Source organism: Sparus aurata, chromosome 10 (genome assembly GCF_900880675.1).
Source record: "Sparus aurata chromosome 10, fSpaAur1.1, whole genome shotgun sequence".
NCBI classification, from domain to species: Eukaryota; Metazoa; Chordata; class Actinopteri; order Spariformes; family Sparidae; genus Sparus; species Sparus aurata.
The window spans coordinates 26,412,174-26,434,922 of record NC_044196.1 but is presented as its reverse complement, the minus strand read 5'-3'; the positions used below and the strand labels follow the sequence as shown (position 1 = coordinate 26,434,922).

Here is a 22,749-nt window from a genome sequence, read left to right as displayed (position 1 = left end):
CTCTTGCTACGTCATGCATATCTATTGCTGCATCACTAAGCTCCAAAATAAGTAAAGCCTGTGAGCTCTCACAAGCTGGTCTCTCTCTCTCTCTCTCTCTCTCTCTCTCTCTCTCTCTCTCTCTCTCTCTCCCTCTGTATGTGTATATTTGCCGCCTTTCTCCACAAAACCTATGAATTTGTCAGCTTTGTGCGGAATAAAATGAAGCAGACAGAATTAGGTGAGGTGATAGGGACACTCCGCCAAGAGAGGGGAGAGAAAGGAGAGGAATGGGGGAGAAATGGGTATGCTACATGCCTAACAAATGAGCACAGATTCAGAGCTCCCCTTGGTGGCATCACGTAGTACTGCAAGTGTGTATGTGGATAATGGTGTGTGTTTGAGGAGTTTAGCTAATCCCTGTGGCGTACAGTTGATAGGCAGGCAAGGACACTTGCCTTGACCTCTCTCGAGTTTCTCCCCACAATACGCACACATTCTCACCCGTTCTAACCATTCAATGCAAACACTGGCACGTGTATGCGGCGAGGGATCACCTCCTCTCTCTCTCTCACTGACGTGATGATCTACCATCATGGACATCTTGTAGACTTCAGTGCCGGTGACCATCCTTGCCCTTTCCCTCCTCTGGGATCACAAACATGTCTACACACTCTGCAGAAATAGGAAGGGCGAGGACAAGGATGGAAACCCTCATGTCAGGCTGTTTTGGGGGATGATAGATGTATCTGATACACTGCATAAAAGCAGAACACATAAAAAAAAAAAATAGGTCAAATATTAAGTGTGCAATTACACTGTTGTCAGCATGCATCTAATGATTAAGGCCTTCCTCATAATGCATTCAGCATGCATAGTTTAAGTAAAAACTACTCATTCTCTACTGTACTTAACGCTCAATATTGATTCTCTGATCTTTTTGAATCCCACTTTTTTGTTATTCCAGAAGCCCTGCCAGCACATGGACTAATCCACACAATGGCGTATTCCCTTCAGGGGTAACTTTTAGCATTAAAAATCGGAAAAATCTGCCGCAATTGCATTGAGAATACCTTGGGCAGACACTAAAACCACTGGTGCCTGTGTTATTTTGTTAGAGCCCAATACTGTCAAAACAGTAACCCAAAGTCAGTCAATCAGTATGTGCATGCGGCAGACCAGCGGTGAAGATCAGGTATGGCTGACTCTCTCTGGGCCTCTTAATGAATGTTTGGTGGGTTAAATATTTACTTTATATATTACATTTAGGTTTCATATATCATTGCCATGCATGGCACGTTGACACACACCACACTGAGGTGTGGTCGACTATGATTTAGCTTTTGTGGTTAGTATTTCGGACCCATTAATTCACCTCTAGGATATTGTCAGTGTTTTTATTTATAGTAATGGTTTGTTGAAATTATACCAACACAGTGTCTGGTAAAAAAAAGCTTGAAACCATGCTTTCAATTTCCTGGAAAGATAGAAACACAAAAACTCGGTTATCTATAGACTAATGTATTCTTGGAGGGCTAACTTTTCTTTTTGACGATCAGTGGAACAATCACACTGGCCTCACATCAAAACGTCCCGACTGTAAGCTTAACAGGCCCTTGCGTCCCAAAGGACAGTGCAGGCAGTCAAAGGAAACATGAGACACTGGCAGTGGGAAGGAAGTGTGGGCTTGTATGTCTGTATTTTTTGTTTGTTCATGGGAAGCAGAGAGAGTGAGGGAGTCATTGTGCGCACAATATCTCTATTGTGGTAAATGAAGTGTAGTGCTGCTGCATGAGACGAAAGGAATATCTGAGCAGTGGGAGGATGAGGGGAGCACTTGGAGAGAGACATCAGTTTGTTCTCTACTACGAGAAGAAGAACAAAAACAGGCTTTCTTCTAATTCCCCAATGTGACTTTACAACCAAAAGATTCAACATCTAGCATGTCATAAAAGTGGGCCAGTGGCTTAGCCAGTGTCTAGAGAGAGACCTTTGAACTCGATATGTATTTTTCTGCTATCCTATTTTTCCGTTCTGGATCACTGTCACCCTTTATTCCCTTGTAAGTCTCACCTACAGTATCATCTGTCCTTGTCTTGTCTGCCCTGATGTTCTCTCAGCTCCCCAGCCCGTGTACACCTCTTTTCCATATAATTGGACCTTGGATTCAGTCATTGGATTAATGATTGGATCAAACAGATTTTTTCATGTTCTCTTAGAGCTTAATGCACAGCCCTGAGATTCAATTGCTCGCCTAGAGTTCAGCTGGCGAGGGTGAGCTTTGATATGCATCAGGATTGAGTCCAGCGATAGTTAGGTTGAGAATGTGATCTGTTGCTCTAAGACACAGCAGGTATTACAATCTAGATTTCTTAATTTGCTTAGTAAGTAGGTAGTAAGAATTTATAAGCAGACATGCATCTGAGGTTGAAGCACACCCTCAAAGTCAATAATGGATCATAAAAATACACCCCAACTTTGCAAGCAGCTATACAACATCAGATAAAAGGCAAACATGGGTTGATCACACAAACTTACCATCAAATTCTGGACATCTTCCAGCCTCCATACATGTCTCCCATGCATAATAGGCACTAGCCAACGGTCTGTCAGCAGTCATGTTTATTAGTTTTTTTTTTTTTTTTGTTAAGATCTTGAACATGCAGTGTTATCTTCTATAGCCATTATTCCCTTTGGAAAATGGGGAATTTACGAATTTACCATATACATGTTAATCCTTGATTCATTATCCATGCACTGATGGGTTTTAATCCCTGTAACCAAATTTTAAACTCATGTTATGTACGGCAGGGTGTGTTGGGCAAACTCAACATCTCATTCATTTCATATGAGAAGACATCATGAGAACATCAACCCCTCTGCCTCCAATCAATACTAGATCCCTAGATACTCCCTTCCTTCCCTTTTCCATAATCTGCTGCAATTACCCTCCATCCGCTTCCTCCCCTCTCATCCAGCCATCCTCCAAGAAGCAGCCAGAATTCCTAAGAGGGAGCCAATCAGTTCTTCCTGCGCTCCTCTTCCCCTCCCCTTCTCTCTCATTCCAACTCTGTCTCTCTCGTCCGTTCTTGCTAGCAACTTGTCACTTAGCAACGGTGTCTGCCATGCTATTGGGTAGTGAATCGTCCCTGGCTGCAGTACCCCAGTAATTGAATTAACCCTTTCCGTACCACTCAGTCCTCCAGTTCAACACTGTGCCATTATTGATAAAAGTATGAAAAATCAGGATTTACCGGGAGGCAGCATTTGGGTGTACACATGCCTTGGTGCATTTAACTTATGTGCACACAGGGACAAGTGCAACAAAAGAAAAATATAATTGGGTTAAACTGATCAAAAGTAACACATTGACTTAATGATTGACAGGTTACTCATGCTATCTTACTCTGAAGAAGCTCCTACTGTCCAAATGGTACTTTTTCAATCAGGGCAGCGTAATGCTATAAGCATATAGACTGAACCTCTTGTGGCCAAATCAAAGAGGGCGTATCTTTGCCATATAGAAATGCACTTTTATAGTCACAATAGGAACTGCTATTCAAGGCAGGCAGGGGTAGTGGATTTCTTTGAGGAGCATAATGGCATGCTAACACCCCCCTAATCCTTTCCCAGTTTACTGCCAATAACATTTTAAGTATTCCTGATGTGCTCCAGCCTTGCTGAAGGAAGGTGGTGGCTACAGATGTTGTGTAAATATTTAGGAAATTTTAAATTATTTTTTTGCCCAGTTTTCCAAACAATGATCAGGGGTCCTCTGAGAACCACACCACAGATTCTGCCTGTACATTGCCCAAACCACAAACTCCTCATGCTAGAAAAGCACCTGGGCTGTTTGATACGAGCACCGAGAGGGTCTGTGCATTTGAGGGGAAAAAAGGCTCATTTGCATCACATTTCCACTGCATTAGCATATCCGCCTGCATTCTCACACTCACTCACTCATCAGCCTCATTTTCCACTACCTGCTCCAGCACGTTCATGTTTATTCATCCCTCTGTCTCGTAGAGCTATAATCAGATAACAAATCTCTGCGACATTAGCACATTCAAACAGGTAGAGAGAAGTAATAAAACGCAAGTGAGACAAAGAAAAAGTGAGTGGTGAAGAATTTATTCTGAGGAATTTTGAAAATGTTGGGATATCCCACAACTTCAGCAACAGACTGGAACAACAGAGGAGCGGGAAAGAGTACGAAACAGCTGCACTCCGTGTCATGTTATCAACATCATCCTCAGGCTCGTTTGCTCATTGTTTTGAGACTCAATCGCACATTATGCAGACTATGTGCCAGGGAGCTGGCGGGGTAATGTCCGATTTATGGGATTCCCAACATTTACGCTCTCTCATAGAGCTATTCTGGATGATATCTAAGTTATAATGTGTGAAAGGGACTTCAGTAATTTCCTTTAATTTCCCAGAATCACTCTTGACAATCCCCAATCCCCTTTATACCAGTTGGGTGTAAAGGCAAGTAGGAGTTATTTCTGTCACACTCTTGTCACACTGTTATGTCTCTTGGTATTTATTCCCACATTTCAATGGCTAGTTTAGTTGGATCTGTCCATAGAAAAGATTGTGTGTATCCCCCCCTTCCGAGTAAGTTTGAAGTTTTAAGTTAAGTAGCACACTCACTAATTACATAGATATTCAAGCAATGAGCAACACCAGGCTAAGTGCACGGCACATACCCTGTGGGGGGATAAAAGCATCTGCAAAATAGCTCCATGCAACGTCAGATTCATTTTGTACTGAGAAAGTACAATAAAATCAACACAAGAATGCAGGGTACATCATAAAAATGAAGCTAAAAATGGTTTACTGCAGCCAGGTTTATAAAGAATTTTTACCGGAACATGTTAAGAGTTGCACTTGTTGGTCGACATTGAACTTACCACCTTCCTGATTAAAAGCTAGAAGGAAGTAGGGGCTGCCATGCAAGGAGTGTGTCAGTCAGTCAGAGATGAAAAAAAGAGATGAGGATTATTGGAAGCACAACAGAAAAGGAGAGAAAATTACGATCATCTGCACTGCACAATATGTTCCACTGCAATTTTCATGCACTTCCACACCTATGCAGACGCACACTCTCTCACACACTGTTTGTTTGCAGACTTCTTCCCACCATAATTGCAGTGACATTTATATTTGCACCTGAAGCCTGTCTGCCAGCTTCCATTACTTGGAGCCCGATTTAGAAAAGAGTGGGACCAGACTGAATGCCGGGTGATTGGAATGAACGCGGAACCAAATGTACCTGAAAGAGCTATTGTGAACCGGAGCCCCGCTGTCGTTCGTCTGACACGGTCACCCACAGATTGTCTCCGTTACTGGGGAACGTCTGATACACCTCACACACATAAATATCTAGCTAGGCCACTGTATGCTCTCATGCATACAACCATCAAAAATTGAGCATATACTTACATTTTTATACCTCCCACTGATTTTTCATGTTTCTTTAATCGTCAATTCAGGCGTTTTACCTGATGACAAGTGCTGCCTGTTTCCCCACACCCCACTGCCTTTTTATTATTCCACCATATCAGCTTTATCGCTTATTTTAAAGGTCCAAATTGGAAATTTGTCGGAGAATGGTCATCAGTCTTGGAATTTTCTCAGTTGCTATGATAAATCTATCTGATCTGGGAATCTTGGCTCTGCTGCACCATCCATTGATCATTTTCACAGCTTTGTCATTAAATATTTATTCAGCTTATGTGCTGGTGGCCACAGTTCAGTCATGTCCACTGCGACGGCGATGTTAAAGATCATCAGCTTGAATTTTTTCACATCTCAATTTACAGCTCATTTTACATCTTGGCCAGCTGTCTTTCATCTTACAGGTCTTAGGCAAAGGCTTAAAAAGGACATGTCAATTGTTATGTCTGTCTGTGGAACGCACAACTACGGAACACAGTTGTGATTGCTTATTTCTCCTCTTTCCAGCCCATACTCCAATATTTATTACATGATGATTTCTTAACTCAAGGGGCCCTTTGAGACAGATGCAACACACAGTTGTTTGTCAGGGCCTGTGGTTGTTTACATGACCGCAAGCTTCATCCTTCATCTGCAAACATCGACATTCACAGCCTCTGTTTTCCCACATGGGTCAATTACAGAGAGGGTGATGAGCCGTCACAGCAGGAGCTCCAGGCATGTTCCGTTTAAGGCAAAATTGAAACACGCATGATGAGTGGAAAAGGATTTTATAATTTTGCAATCCCACCCTCTCTTCTGTACTAGACTTGTTTATCTCCAAAGACCTTTCCCATATTCATCTTCTGCTACTCTCAGTTGCTATCAGCCCATTATTATGTTTTCCCTGTCCTAAACTATTCGAAATCCTGGGATGCTTTCTGAAAAAGATTAGGTGGGATTCATATGAGATGGTTTGCTATTTTGGGAGATGTCATGCCATTTTACCTACAGTATACCTATCCTGCATTAGACCTGCGCACACTTCCTCCTTGAACACGTCGGAGCAGAACAAAATTGGGAAATCATGACGGAAACCCTTTAAACCATCTAGTTACCGGACCCTTCTGTCTACCATTTGATAACAAATATAGAACAAAGCTTTAATTTTCTGCACGATCGATCTTGACAATAGCGCACCAGTTCAGCAGTACTTAAAGTTCTCGAGCCTGCAGTAAAGAAGTCTGACTTGCATAATAGCTACACCGCTAGATCTTCAGCACTTCTACTTTTCCACATCACTCGGCACAGAGGCTCAGTCCACCACTCCTCTGTCTCATCTGACACTTTATTCATTTAGCTCTGTCTACTTCCTACTCTTCAAATCACGAGTGCTGCGTAACTCCTTGTGTAGACTTTCTTTCATTGGATTGTTGTGTAATTACGGTGCTGATAAACTTGAAACAAGAAATCATAATACAGTTCCCACCTTTACACTTTAAGACACCGCACAAAATGGAAAAAATCAAAGGGTCAAATGCAAGTCAAAGTAACAAAGAACAACTATAGCAGTGTAACATGGGAAAAGTGCATGTATTACACTACAAACTTTGCAGAACCTGCTCAGGAAAATCTAAATACACCTTCTCTTTTTCCCATAATGCCTGTACTGTTTTCTCACAGATCTGTGTACTGTGACTGACACACTGATGTTCTTTCATTATAAAAGATTATGCAGACACGAGTCCAAATGTAATCTCTTCTTTTCATTTTTCCATCACCCATCCTTGTGCGTCCTGCAGTCACATAATCGTGTCATTTCAAAGATCATCAGCAATTTTTGAGGGATTAATTTTTCGCAACCATCCCAGGGCTGTTCTGTCAAAGAACTGATGGAGAGATAAGTCCAACATCCAGACATCAAATGCCCGTCAGGGATCTTAAACTTACAGAATTCCAAATGTTGCACTCGGTGAGCTCTCATTTCCTTCCTCTGCTGTATCGCAGTACATCTTTCGGTGAGTTTTGGAAAGCCATAGTCACAGTCATAGTCACCTTTGTAAGGGTGCATTTGTTTAACTTAATTAATCATTTTCGGGTTCCCTGGTGTCATAGCCTCCTGTCACATTCGCTTTTGATGTTATAGTTGTTATTTTGTAACCTCAGATTTATGGGAGTACAGTGTGGTGTGGATATGCAAAATCACGCCCACCATTTGATTGTATTTACCTTGTTAATGGATTAGGAGGATTCATTAGACAAAGTGGGTGACAGGTGAGAGCACTTCACCATGACCCTTGAACAAAGTGTGGGTGGACATGAAGCTTTATATCGGCCAGTTAGCCCCACGAGGAGGACTTTTGTTTATGGGTGCCCCTCAACTCCCACATAAATGGCACCAGCACATAGTGATCCATCCCACACAAAAAAAATCACACCTACATAACTGTATCTACTGTTCTACATGGCGACTGTGGCTCAGGTGGTAGAGCGGGTCTGCCTATGTTCGGAGGGTCGGTGGTCCGATCCCCGCCTGGCCAATCGTGTCATGGTCGTTCTGTCCTTGGGCAAGACACTTCACCCACCTTGCCTCGTGTGAATGGGTATGACTGCTCTATGTTTGAGGTGGTGGTCGGAGGGGCTGAAGGCGCTGAATGGCAGCCACGCTTCCGTCAGTCTGTCAAAATTCTAAACATCTAAAATCTGGTCTGTCTTAACAGCCCAAGTGACAGATTCAATCTGGAAGGGCCACATTCCCAACTACTAAGACCCCCTAGGTTAACCATATATTTTTTTTTTTCTGGTGTCAAATTTGTTCACCCACAGTAACCACCCATGTCCTTTAGATGTCCGCTCCAGCCTGAGTGAAATGTTAGGTCAGATCTCAGTGATAGATCTTATACCCTCTCACTGCTCTGTGCCACAATTACAACAAATGTGCAAGATGGAAAATAAGCCAAATGCTCCAAATAATACAGATATTTTGTGTACATACATAGCTTCAAACATGTCTCCTTTTAAGTAAAAGCTGCATTTTTAAGTAAAAAATATGGCCCCTACATGATTTGTATAGAACCACAGATTTTAGACCTGCAAAAAGCTAAATCTGCTAGAAGTTACGTATGTATGAGAGGCACAAACTGAGAACACAGCATGCCAATGGTCTGCTATGTCTAGTTAGTTTGGCAGTTGTCATATGAAATGCAACATAGATTTTTGCCAGTTGTTTGTATCCAAACTGTTCTGCCTTGAAATGACGTGGTGTTTCAAAGACACTCAGGTAACTGACTTAAGATGTGTGACATGATTCCTTATTGTTTGACTGATTTATTTCCATTTCATGGCCTAGTTTGCATGTTTTTTTCTCTTTGCAGGGACTGCAAGCATTGCTCTTTATTGTTGAAATGACTTAAATGAATAAATGGACATCTCTCTCTTTTTTCAGGATGCTGAATATTAGGATGCCGATACTAGAATTCTCAATGAATTTTGGATTCTGTTTTTCCCTAAATGCCACTGATTATTTTGCACCACTACGTTTTACACTGGAAATGCACTGCAGTTTTTACCATTACTGTCAATGTTTACAATGCAATAATATTTTCTTTGGTTGTCTCTTTCATATGTCACAGTAAGCTCATTAATAACAACTTGGAGAACCTTTTCTTAGTGAACTGCACCTTTTCGAGTCATCAAAACATGATTGGCCATGACCAGTACCAAAGAACGCCATTTTAAAATGGACTAGACCCAACTGCCAGCCAAGCCCAGTGACCAGATTAGCCTCTCAGAGTGAATACTTATACTGATGTACTTGGCCTCACTCCCTCTCCCGCTTTAAACAAACATTCCCATCAAAACGACCCAAACCCCCTCTGTGGAAGTTGATTTGCTAACTCTTGTCTCTTTTACTAACAACAAGCTTCAGAATTCTTCCAATTTGATTCTTTTCATTAGTGAATTTTTCTTTTCCCTTACCTTTTATAATTTCAACGACTAACACTGTGTCATTCACGGAATGTGAACCATCTGTTGTTTTCTCTACTTAACTTGCGACTTACATACTAACAAATGTATTGTTATCCTTATTCCTTCAGTTTTGTTTATGTTTTTATTTGGTAGACTACCCTTTTAAAACAAGATAGTTACACAGTTGCTTTCTTTATTTCTTTATTTGGATTTTTTTCTATAGAAACAACAGGAAAAATACATATGCTTTTAAATATTTTTTTACTACTGCATACAATTTTTGCTTTTGCTGTTAAAAGGAGAAGCTGGTTTTGCAAAGGCGATTTCAAATTTTTTTTTTCTTTCCCACTTTTTGGGTTTGAGGTGTGTTTTCTTGAGTTTAAGGTTTGTCATTATTTTTTTTTCTTTTTCCTCCCCCTGTTTTCTCCTGAAGCACGCAGGCATTGGACACGCTATGGTAAACAAACTGCATTATATGGTAGATATCATTCTAATTGTCTTATACTTTGGTTTGCCCTGGGTTTTCCGTTACCTCTTTCTATTCTGTTTGCTTTACTGAAAGTACAATCCGCCATCAATTCCAAGGTAGCTGAAAAACTCCACCTCTCTGTTTTTCTTTTAGCCCTCTCTCTCTATATATATGTTATTGCTTTTTATTGCCATCCAGTTCTCCCCTTCCTGAAAAGAACGTATGTTTTCATCAAAGAGGTCTGCCTAAAAAGTTACAGAAAAAAAATTTTGATTTTAAGATTGTCTTTTATTTTATTTTTTTCTGCTGTTTATTTTGTCCCCTTTTTGTTTTGTTATATATTCTTACTTCAAAACACTATCCGTATGAAGAAATAAAGAATCATAATGCAAGATATTTTCGCAATTGAGTGTCAGCAAAGTATTAAGGTTTACTTTTTTTTTTAATCCCTGTTTCCTCCCGATTTTTTCTTCAAAGAACCTTATGAAGTGAGCGTACACAGCAGAGTTCCCAGGCAGACGATTAGCCCTTTACGGCAACTCCAGTGAGAGGAAGTAAAAAAAAAAATTAAAAAATCATGTTTTGATCATTAATCAGGAAACTTTTTAACAACATGAGAAGAATGGCACTTGGGAGAACAACATTCTCTATTGCCTCAGTTGGAACTGTTCAGCCTGTTGTGGAGTGACCTGTTATCTAGGCTTGCCATCCCGTGGTTTATGGAGTCATGAAGAGTATTTACAACTCTTGATTTAGTGGCCAAAGCCCTCGCTGTAAAGTAGGCCTCAAATGAGGGCTTGATCCCATTAGTAGCCTTAGGCTGATTTATGAGCAAGATGGAGCTGCCTCCAGACCTGCACCTGAACACACTCTCTTACACACATGTATACACTTGATAAAGTGCTTTAATGTAGCAATAGTCCCCTGAACTTGGGTGCAGAAATCAAACAGAGAGTGCTGATGAAAGCTCATTACTGAAAATAAAATGGCTATTGCACTTTTAAGCAGCGGACTAGGGGAAGTTTGGCAAAATAACTTGAAATTAATGTCTAAAATATTAAAACCTTAACATTGTTTTAGGTTAATTATTTCAAAACATTGTCATTAGGCTGAATTAACTATAGCATTGTAATGTTACACTGATAGATTCTTAGTTGTAATCAGTCTTACTTGCTTTCACTGGATGTTCTAATCAATAAATGAAGCTCTCTGCCCATTGATACAGACCATGAAATGAACTGCCTGGGAAAATCTGAACTGTGTGCGATCGACCCCTCATTAACACTAACACTAACTTATATTTCTTATACTTTACTGCCCTCACCCCTTGCATGAAGAGACTTGACCCCCTTCCTAATTACTTTTGTTGTTTTGTTTTTTTTTATATACAGATTGCATTGAGTATATATGTTTATGTATATATCATGGCTAACATATATACATACATATATCAATTGTCCTAATCTAATCTATATGGCCATAAAACATGTTAGCCACACTCTCTTGCCTTTTTTTAAATTCAATTTTATTTTATTTTTGTTTATTTATTTTTCTTCTATCAGTTAACTTCAATAATTAACTTACTAAAATGAATAATGACCTCACACCATACCTTGCCGAAACAAAAAAGGGGGAAAAAATAAGGAGGAGAGACAGGTTGCCATTTTTCTTGGTGAATAAAGAATCGATGCCCCAAGGAATAGCTTTGCCCAATCCATCATAACACATGAGTTGGAGAGAAGTTGTTGTGAGCATGCAGAAAAGCCACTGTATCTAGCCGTGACTCATTCAGCCTCGGATCAAATTTGACAAAGTGATCAGGCAATTTTAAACTCATGTCATAAATACTGTGGTGAAATTCCAGCGATGGCGCAATGCGAACCTGCAATTATGACTGAGTACAGGATTTCTTGTGTCCAAAAAGCACGGAGGGCAGGGATGAAACAGTGCATCCTACCATTGTAATACTAATTGTTCTATTCACCAAGACGGAGGTGTCCTCTCTCCTCTCTCAATTTTCCCTATTCTTTAAAAAAACCCTCTCATTTCCGTTGATTTCATCCGTGATTGATGATGTTGTTAACATCCTGTCCCACATCCATCCATCCCCCAAAGTTACGGTACCCAGTAATTGTATTCCCGCACCCTGTTTGCATGTTTCTGTTGGCTAGAACACCTTCACATCAGCATACTCGAAGGCTGTTAATGCTGCTCTAGCCCAGCGCGTGTCAGTCTGTTGTACACGTGTCTTGATGGGTTTTTTCTGTTGCATCCCTGTCCAAATGAAAACCTTAACATCGAAAGCCACCTTCCTTTCCCCATTGTCTGGTGTTGTGGTGCCCTGCAATTAAGTGTATATCCCCACTACTCCCCATTTTGCTGCATCTTGCCAAATGGTTTATTTGTTTTGTTTGATAGGTGGTTTGTTTGTGTTGTGTCTAATGGAATCCCCCCCCCACCCACCTAATCCCCATTCTTCCTGTCATCTTTTCATTGAAGTGCATGGCTTGTGTGTCACCCTGTTAGCTTGGATGGGTTCATTTTGTTTCCTCTTAACCAAAACAAACCCTTGTCACATGAAATAACACATTCAGTCCAAATCTGGACCTGGTTTGAGCAATCAAATTGCAGAGGACTTTTAAAGAATCCTCACCTACTCACTTTGACTTTGGACTAAATTTACTAAAACATGGTTACTAATCTACTGTTTGAATCAAACCTTTGTTGTAACTGTACTAACAACCATTTTTGTGTCTGACTTTCCCTTACTTACAAAAGTACTAACCGATTTTGTTCACCCTCCAACCCTTTTTAACTCTTCTCGGCACACAGCAAAATAACTCCGCACCCCACTTTCTCTTCCCCATCCCCTTGACAACTGTTGCCAAAACAGCACTCGCCCCAAAATTCCCAATCCTCCCTTATGTCTTTACTAACCTAGAGGCTTAGTTCAAAGGTTCACACTTTAGCTTCCCAAACTGCAGATTCCATGTTTAGTGTTGAAATACAGATCCCCCTGCCACAATAAATTATGCGCAACTTATACACATTGACAAGCTGCCAGACATCTATCAATGTCCACTGCTGGACGGGAGTCCTTTCTTTCCCTTTCTCTCTCAAACATCCTTCCCTTTCTGCTCTTTGGCTCTTACCTGAGCTAATGGGGAGTCAGTGTAACAATCTTACTCCAAAATGTAACACATTGTTTATCCCTGCGAAATGTCTCTGATGGTAAACAAATTCATTGCTGACAAGGGTAAGTGGACACTTTCAAGGTAAGATTGTCACCTTCTCTTTGCACAGATTATGGTGTTAAATATGAGGTCCTGATAGGTATCTGTACTGAGACAGACTGTGCTGTTCATGTCAGAAATCGCTGACAAAGAAACTCTCTCAGACTCCCAGTGAAAGTGAAGGTTGGTTGCTCCAAATTTGGACTGCCTTTGGGAATTGAAGTCAGAGCATGATCTGCTCCCCTGAATAGCAAATGTGTGCACCTTGAGAGTGAGGAACTTGCACAAAGCTATTTTCCATTGTTTTCATTGAGGGTCTGATGGGAGAGCTTCAAATACCATAAAGTGTACAATTCCTCTTTTTCTTTCCCTTTCGCATTGGAGAAATGGCTATCGTAAGCCTCGAGACTTACTTTGATACTTCTCCCCAGCCCCTCAATACCACCTGGGTTTGTTTTGATCCACTCCTTTATAGAAGTAGGGTCTGCTATATGTTTGTTACCTTTTGCTCACTGTTGTTCATTTCTTTTTTCAAATTTTACTCCAGTCTGCACATAAGTTGCTACCGGGCTCCTTTAAAACAGGGAAGGCAGTGGATGGGCTGTGATGGTCCCCATTATGTTGGAAATTGTATGCACACGTGATTAACAATTTAATTTCATTGAAATAAAACACACATTGTACTGTATACAGGATCTGGTTAGTCCTGTCATTTGACATAATTTGAAATATTATATACATCAAAATATGGCCAAGTGCAATATTCAGTCTAATCGCGCAGCCCTATCTCTGCTATAGAGGTTTCATATATTGATACTGGACAGTGTATAATCCCCAGCACAATTAGAACTATGTTGACCCTAGTTTACTTGCTGAAAGGCAGATCGACTTCACAGAGCTTTCATTTGCCATCAGCCTCCAGTCATGGAACCAGATACAATCAATGAGCCAGTAACACATTCAGCTGACTACACCCCAGGACTTCATGCAAGGAACAATTGTAGCTCACCATACAAGACAGGGGAAAGTCTCTTCCAGAAAAGTGTTGCTATTCTGTAGGTAGTTGGTCTATTATGAGGAAAAAGCAAAAAAAAAAGGCTGATTGAAAAGGAGAGAGCTTAACAAACCACCACAATACAACCCATTTCCTCACAACGGGACGATCTAGACATGTGAACAGTATCTGTGTGTTATATTATGTTGTCCTGTTTAAATATATTTTGTCAATAAAATGTTTAATTCATAAAGTAGAAGGGAGCTCTCCATGGAAAAAGAACAGTTATTAAGAAACAGATTGCTAGGAATGTGTTAATTAGCCTGTTATATTTTTGTATTTGTCAAGTGTTCTTCGATTATCACACTAGGCTATGTTTCAATACGGAAACTGTGATCACACATCCCAGAGATTTTTTTTCAGTTCATATTGCAGCATCTGCTCAGGTTCCTTAAAGCACCCTGTGCAGGATTTGTCAGATACTGCTTGACAACAATCCATTTAAAGCCGCTATTCCCTTGCTCAACTAGACAGAGAGTAGCAGTCAAGCGAGCTATGGAGTGAATTAGAGCGGCGGCAGCGTTAGCGAGAACAAAACAGTGAATCAGAGAAACAAAACCTTATTTTATCATTTCTTTTCAGTGTGGTTACATACAAAAATGAATACATTCACTCCTCCACATAACCCTGCAGGAAGTGCTGCAGGGCAGGATTTTGTGTTAATTCAGCCAAAGTGCACACCTCATACTCTCTGCTGTTTGCGTATATTAATTCCCTGCCCTTGGTCAAACAGACACATACACCTGCAGCACATGACAGAGACAGAGCAAGGGAGAGAGCAATGTAACCTTACTCTCTTATATACTGCAGAGTCCTGATGCTGTCACTGGCTTCTGGCTGCACACACTACTGCAAAAGGCTGTTGCCCAGAAACATCCCACACACGGAAAAATAATGACAGTAGTATCACCTCTGCAGATATTACTATGCTATATCAAATTTAAAATTTGCTTTAAAGTAACTTTACTGTTTCAGTGGCCTGCTGTTGCTGCTACTATGCCCCAGTCATGTTTACGAGTTGGGATCTTAAAGATGAGCACTCCGACAGAGAGACCCAGAATATCTAGATTTTATTTTTTACTTGGTTTGGGTGTTCAGTACCACATGACCACCTGCCTCGTCTTGGTGACAAGGTGAAGTAAATATCCACATTTACAAATTATTTCAAGCCATATTTATCAATGCTGAACATTATCATCATTATTAATAATATTATTATTATTATTATTATTAAAGGATCGCAGAAAGAACAAGACATTTTGAGATCAGATCGTTTTGGATTTTCTCCAAATTGTATGGCAGCCAGGCCAGGCGCCCCTGGGGATTTTCACATATCAACCTGTAATATCAGCACCCTTTCCCTCTCCCGGCAAGTGATGCAAGTGTCTGTAATGTTGTTCAGTGGGGTGAATGTACAATCTGCTTGAAGCAAAGAATTGCTCACCCCAGAAAAAACACTTGGATATTAGTTTTGATTGTATTGATTTCTAACAATGCATGTGCCGATTTTTATCTTTGTCATATCGTCTTTGTCTTTAATTGCTGTCAAGGTCCAAATTCTAATCACACAATAAATCCATATATATAATATGGTTGCTCCTCCTGACAAACCCAGATGGAGAAATATGGGATGATGGAGAGAAGAAAGTCAGAACAAATACTTTGCTAAGGTCTAACAGCACCTCTTTAGCTCGGAACTTCATAGGTGTCTGGCAGCTAGTCAATGCTAGTCGTGATCATATCCCGCCCTGAATATGTACCATCAACTGCAGTCAACACAATATTCACCGAAATTCAAAGAGCCTAGCTTGGTCATCTAAGATTTAGGTGTTTTCTATTCACTATTTTAATTCAGAACTTTACAGGCCATATCTTTACATTTTGACGGTCCATGCTATGTACTTATTTCGAAAGCAGGTCATGCCTTGAGTAGATGGTTTTGGCCAAAGTACGTAGGAGTGTTTTCTAAAGTTTGTGAAGTTGTGAGACTTCCAGCCCCCGTTTTTCTCCTCCTTAGCCACCCGTAAGGAACGTCTCTCATCACTTTGGAATAGATGAAGTTGCCCTGCTGAAAGCCCCATCTGAGATGTTCAAGATGACCCCAACACACCAGCACTTTCAACTGCAGATTCTTCATGCTAGATCAATACAAGCTCTTTCTCAACCAAGTAGCAACAGCAGACATAAAAATGAGTTGCCCTGTTCAGAAGGGAAGTACGGCAAAAAAAATAAATAAATAAATAAAAGGAATCGAAAAAACAGTAAAGAAAAAGCGAAGATGAGCACTCAGCTGGGGCGACTGATCTGTTCAGTGCAGTTGCTAAGATTTCTTTTCATCTCTCAGCTTAAGAATTCTTGCGGTCGTGGTCCTTCTTTGAATCTTTTAGTAGTTTTTGTTTTTGTTTCCTTTAGGATTAATGCTTTATAGTTGTGCTTCTTTTGTGCATAATTTGGGAGCAAACTGAGAAAACACATGTATATGTTTTTTTATATATATATATATATATAGGTGCAAACTAATGCTTATCAAAACTGCTGTTAACATTCCGTAGGGTAGTAGATTCAACAAGCAAAATGAAGCACTGCCATATGCAAAAATCTCATCATAATTTACCTAATGTAGAGTTGGTCCTCAGATGAAATGATGGCAGTTTGTGCTAGCATCACTTTCGAGTGTGCAAAGGTAATGAAAAACAGATGGTTGTGTACACGGTTCCCTGCAGTGCTGTATTTAAGCTGTGTACATTTATGCAGAATAGCAGATGTTGAATCAGAGAGTGGTTCGCTTTCACCCAGGCCTGCTCTATTAGTATAATTAGACAATAAATTGGTCACTAACTGCAACAATTTCTCCCAAATCAAACAACATTATTTGGCAAGAAGTTTACACAGCAGCATAGCTGTGGCACTGATTTAAAATTCAGCCACAGTATCAAACAATTAGCCAAATTTAACTTATGCACATTCTAAACAAGCTCTGTTATTTGCTGTTTTGTAATGAGCATGATATGAAAAGACATGTTTTTTGTACGGGTTAATAAACTCAGTGGAGGGAAATCTTGTCCTTATTTTCAGTGGCAGTTCTAGACCAGTTTTAATAGGGGGGCCAGGTTGGGGCCGGCTTTTTTGTTAGGGGGCACATACAACCCGGAAAAAAAGATAAATCCCTCATTCAGACAAAACAGTGTTTACAATTTCAGCAATTTTGATTGGGTAGTAAACTGCTGAGACACTTTATTTTTGCCTTTCCCTTAAAAACAAAATCATTGCAAGAAATCTGTCATTGTATTATTGATGCAGACTCCCTGTCGGGGGGGCCACAGGGGGGTCCAGACTCAGAGTTACGGGGGCACTGGCCCCTGTTGGCCCACCCTAGAACCGCCCCTGCTTATTTTAGAACCACTGTTTCAATGGAGTATATCACTCTCCAGTTAAACTGATCTATGTAGAGTTTGTTTAAAGCACTTCACCTCAGCTCATCTTGTGTGACAACAACCAGTACAATAATCCGCATATTCTGTCATAATTTAGGTTTAAACTCATGTTGTGTTCCAGTTATATGAGGGTGCTGGGACTTGATATCAGAAGACAACAAAATAGGATCTGAGGCTTTAAAAAACAACACAAAACAGACAGCTATCTTACAGAAAAATAAAGCCTGGAGGAGCCTTAGAAACATACCCTTTATGCATCTGTTTCCTTTAAATAATTTTTGGGGATATTAAGTCTTGTTTCTATATTTCAATCCACACTATCTCGTACCATCAGCTTGAGGCTGTGTGTTTGATTCCACTCAGCGCTTTCTGCTCTGTTAGTGATCAAACGTGCAGCACCAAATGTGTAACCTTTCACAAAATACAAGACTTGAGGCAAAATGAGTATTGAAAGAGAATTTTTTTATTTATTTTTTACTGGAAGTTCCTTAAGCAAGAACTGGCTCCGCAAAGGAATGTTGCAGAATAGCTATGCCAGTCACAGGGAAATCCACTTGCTGTTTTAAAAAAAATGTTACTTGTGAGGTTTTCTGGTACCCAGGTGCACCGTGCGGGATACAACTGAGGCATAATTTCACCATTAATCAACTAAATCTAAGTCTACCAGTGATTAGCAACTGCACTCTAGAGTGAAAGCCCCCAGTCTGACTGGCACCAAAAGCAACCAACCAAGCGATACCACATAGGGGACAGCCCCAACCATCATTGGTGTTTAATCCACTTTCTTCCTTGTTTTTCCTCCTCATTCTAATTTCTCTTCACTCTCATCACCCTCTATATCTATCTTCCCTTCTCTGTTTCTCTCTCTATCTCTCTCTGCCTTCTTTTCTGCTGTCTCTTTTGGGTCATGCCTATGCCAGGTGACCATTTCAGTGGATGGTATATTGACCACCACTGGATACACCCAGGAGGATTACACCATGTTGGGCTCTGATGACTTCTTCTACATAGGAGGGAGCCCAAACACTGCCGACCTGCCCGGATCACCAGTCAGCAACAACTTCATGGGCTGCCTTAAAGATGTGAGTGGCTCCATGTTGTTTGTGAATAAGATACTGTAATGTATGTAGCTGATCAAACATTCAACCTTGCTCAAACTCTTGAAAAAAAGTTGGGACTGTGTAAAAGAAATGTGGATAATTTGATCATCCTTTTTGATTTGGTAAGAAGGGGGCATCCTTGAAAGGCCCAATTGTTAGCTGGGATGTGGGGGGGGGGGGGGGGGGGGGGGGGTCCACTACTTTGTGAAACACATCATTGTACAAAGGATTTTATTACTTGGGTTTGAGGACACTGCATAAAACCTTAGTCAATATACAGAGTGTGTGTGGAAACACTAACAGTGCAGAGGAAAGGATTCTGCCCAGACCAGCCTGCAGCATTTGATCAATTTAGAATATCATGTTCAGTCACCCACACCATTGCACACCACACCATGGCACACCATTTCATTCACTGATCACTTGTTCAGATCAGATAAACAGTTTGAAAACACCAGTGGTACAATCTTTTTTTTTTCAATTCTAAATAAATTAGCAAACTGAAGAAATCACATGCACGTCAATACATACAACAGTGTGTTGGACACATTTGTGTTCAGTCTTCTCACTTGAGAATCATCAGTCTGTGCAGATATAACACACATATTTGAGTGTAGGAGGTGTCAGACGTACGGTATCCTGTATGTATTCTAAGTGTTTGTTTCCTCCCTGCTTCCCACCTCTCCTCTTTACCGTGACGCAGAAACATACACATCCACAGGAATTGCACACACCACAGCGGGATGGTAGAAAATCACAAATGGACGGATTAAGATTTATACACATAGGCATGCAAATATACCACACGCAGTTATTGATCGATATTTAGAGGACAGTTGCCCTGTAAAAACTTTATTTCCTCAACTTTGTCAAAAAAAAACTAAAAAAAAAAACACCAGGGCTTTAATTCACAGCTTAACAAGCTGTCAAGAGGACCAATCACAGCTTAAAGTATTATGCCCTTGTAAATGTAATGACTTGTATAGAGGCGACGCAACATGGTGCCATCGCATTTCCTCATAAAAGCACGCTGATTGAATAAGTAATTACTTCTGCCATCACTTTTAATGGATTGCACAGTAATCGCCCTATCTCTAACTTAATTATGCCTGCAGAATTACATTTTCATTATTTGGGTTGCTATCAGAAGGATCCCCAGTGGGTCTTAAACTTCCCAAGGCGTTTAACTATCGTCTCTCTCATCAAGACAAGGCTGGATTTACAGTCAACATACAGACGGAGCACAGGGGGGGGGGGGGGGGGGGGGGGGGTATGGGGTGAACGGTAGAATAACAGACAATGGCGAGAGCTCACAGCAACAAACAAAGGTGAACATGAAAAATCAATGTGAGCAAGTGACATCAGAGCAGATGGTTGGCACGCAGAGCATTTCAGACTGTTGGATAGACTTCGAAAAAGAGGAATTAAAATCGCAAAGTTCATTGTGCATAGTAGTACAGTAAAAGTTAAAATGTTTATAGGTGTATTGTAGTAGCATTTGCCAGGTACATATTCCAATGCATTGCCTAGTGCAGAGAAAAGTAAGAGAAGGAAAGTGAATGAAAAAGTGAAACTTTTGAGGTAAAGGTGAGATATGGTTGAGATCAGATGGGTTGACACTCCAGACAAATCCGCGAGAGAAGTGGTGTTATAGCCAACCGCCGACGTCCAGCTTTCATGTTTGACCTTCTGCCAAGGGCTGCATTTTTTCATTTGGCTGCTCAGGTTTGGTCAGCACTGCAAAACATGTTTCAAAACGCTGTGTGGTAGAAGTACAGAAATCTTAAAATCTTGTTTTCCTCAAATCAAGGGAAGCTGTTTCCTGACACCAGGAGGCAGGTACGTGCGGCCACGGGGAACAGTCTATGTACAGTATGGCTCTGAGATAAAAACTGCAGAAAAAAATGTTCCCCTTTTAAATCTCCTGCCTATGTAGAGTTATCATGCTCCTTTTATGTTGGTATAGCAAGGGGGTGTCCGTTGATCTACTTGGAGACCTTTTTACTTAAAGTAATGAATTACAGACTCGATACCAGGCCCTCTAGTTTGGTGGTGTGTTTGCAGGTCAGAAATATATAGTGTTTGATCCAGACTTGAGCCTACTAAAAGCTGAAGCTTACTGTTTTTTTGAGTCTTATGGGTTCAACCTGGGCTGCAGTCAAGCTCTAATGACTACATCAGCTGAACTCAGCCAGAGAGGTAAACCAGCAATGAGAGCAACTGAGAGTGCCAGGTAGAGCAGTAGTAGCTGGAAATAAAAGAGGAAAGTAAGTGGTTGGGGGGCTGGACAGCGGTGTGTTTCATCCTGTGCTAGTTCAGTGGCACAGCTCGGATTATCAGTGGTGTTATGGTCTGGGGCGAGGCTTTCATGCCGCCACCGTGGTCAAACGCCTTTGATACGCTTGGCCAGTACCCTCCAGGCAGCACAAATCCAAAGGACGAGCACAGCAGAAGAAGAGTAAAAAGGCACCAAAAGAGGCACTGAAGCCATATGAAGTTTTGATATGCTTTGTGTGTGTGTGTGTGTGTGTGTGTGGGTGTGTGTGTGTGTGTGTAGGTGTGTGGGTGTGTGTGTGTGTGTGTGTGTGTGTGTGTGCACGCGGGCACGTGCGTGTGTGTTCAAAGTCACCCACATGCTATGATCATACACTGTGTGATGTATGTGTGTGTTTTCTAGGCTCCCAGTCAGAGTGGTGAGGTGTGAAATCGGGTGTCTCTGCTCCTCAGCCCCCAGTCTTGTTTCCACAGATCCCTCTCCTCAGCATGTCACCATCTGTCTCTCCACCACAACCTCCTCCTCTCCATCTCTCTCCCAGACAGTGACCTTGCTATCGCCCATTTCACACTCCCCCCTCCCCCTCTCCCCTCCTGCCTGTCTTCCTCACTCTTTCCCACCTCTCTAGTCACTTCTCTCCACCTCCCTCTGCCTCTCATCTTCCCCTTTCTCAGGGGCAGTTTTGTGTAATTAAGTCCATGGTAGCACTGTTGGCACGCCAGCTTTGCCATCCTGACGGCCAAATTAAAAATTGATTTCTTCGACTGATTCCATGCACTGGATGAATGCTCTCACCCTCCTCCTCGCCCCGACTCTTTCACTCTCTCTCCTTTCCTGCCCTCGCAACTTCATACTGATGCTTGATCTCCTCACCTGCACATTCCTCTTAGTCTTACCTTAGCCGTGCAATAAAATCTCCTGAAGTTGTCCATCGCCCCCTCTCACACCCCACCTACAACTCATCATTCATTTTAGACTTTGTAGTTGGAAGGTTTCCGCTGCAAAGCCTGCCCTATGCCCTTTCCAGTTCCCCCTTATCACCAAGGCAACACCAAACAATGAAGTGTACACAAATGCTGAATGTACAAAACAACCTGTCAGTGTATGTCACTGAAGTCGATATATATATATATATATATATCTATATATATATATATATATATATATATATATATATATATATATCTATATATATATATATATATATATATATATATATATATATATATATATATATATATATATATATATATATATATATATATATATATATATATATATATATATATACATAATTTTGTTGAATATATAAGTCAAAGGAAGGATTATCTATAAATCAAATGCGGCACTCGCAAAAGCAGCCTATCACCAAGGCAACACCAAACAATGAAGTGTACACAGATGCTGAATGTACAAAACAACCTGTCAGTGTATGTCACTGAAGTCGATATATATATATATACATATATATACATATATACATATATATATATATATATATATATATATATATATATATATATATATAATTTTGTTGAATATATAACAAGTCAAAGGAAGGATTATCTATAAATCAAATGCGGCACTTGCAAAAGCAGCCTATATTTTGTTGTATTTGGCTTCATCGAACATTGAAAACCCACTGTGCATTAGGTAAAAATGATTAGATTTGTACTGCTGACCTGCAGCTTTGAAGATTTGCAGTTTCTGAGTGTCAAAACAAATCAATTGAGTCAACCCCGAAGAAGGCTTCGGCCCTGCGTTCGCTCGGTGGGAAAGCTCAAAATCCATGTCGGG

General features: G+C 40.7%; 1 protein-coding gene across 8 annotated transcripts in view; it reads left to right on the top strand.

The window, feature by feature from the left end:
• Positions 1 to 22,749, top strand: part of nrxn2b (neurexin 2b) — a 661,557-nt gene that overhangs the window by 293,018 nt on the left and 345,790 nt on the right. For 7 of the 8 annotated variants that reach the window (XM_030429949.1, XM_030429947.1, XM_030429950.1 and 4 more), the window contains 2 exons: positions 9,821 to 9,844; positions 18,498 to 18,659. In XM_030429949.1, coding sequence (XP_030285809.1) covers positions 9,821 to 9,844; positions 18,498 to 18,659 — 186 coding nt within the window. The remainder of the gene's footprint in view (positions 1 to 9,820; positions 9,845 to 18,497; positions 18,660 to 22,749) is intronic. The other variant, XM_030429946.1, reaches the window with a different exon arrangement.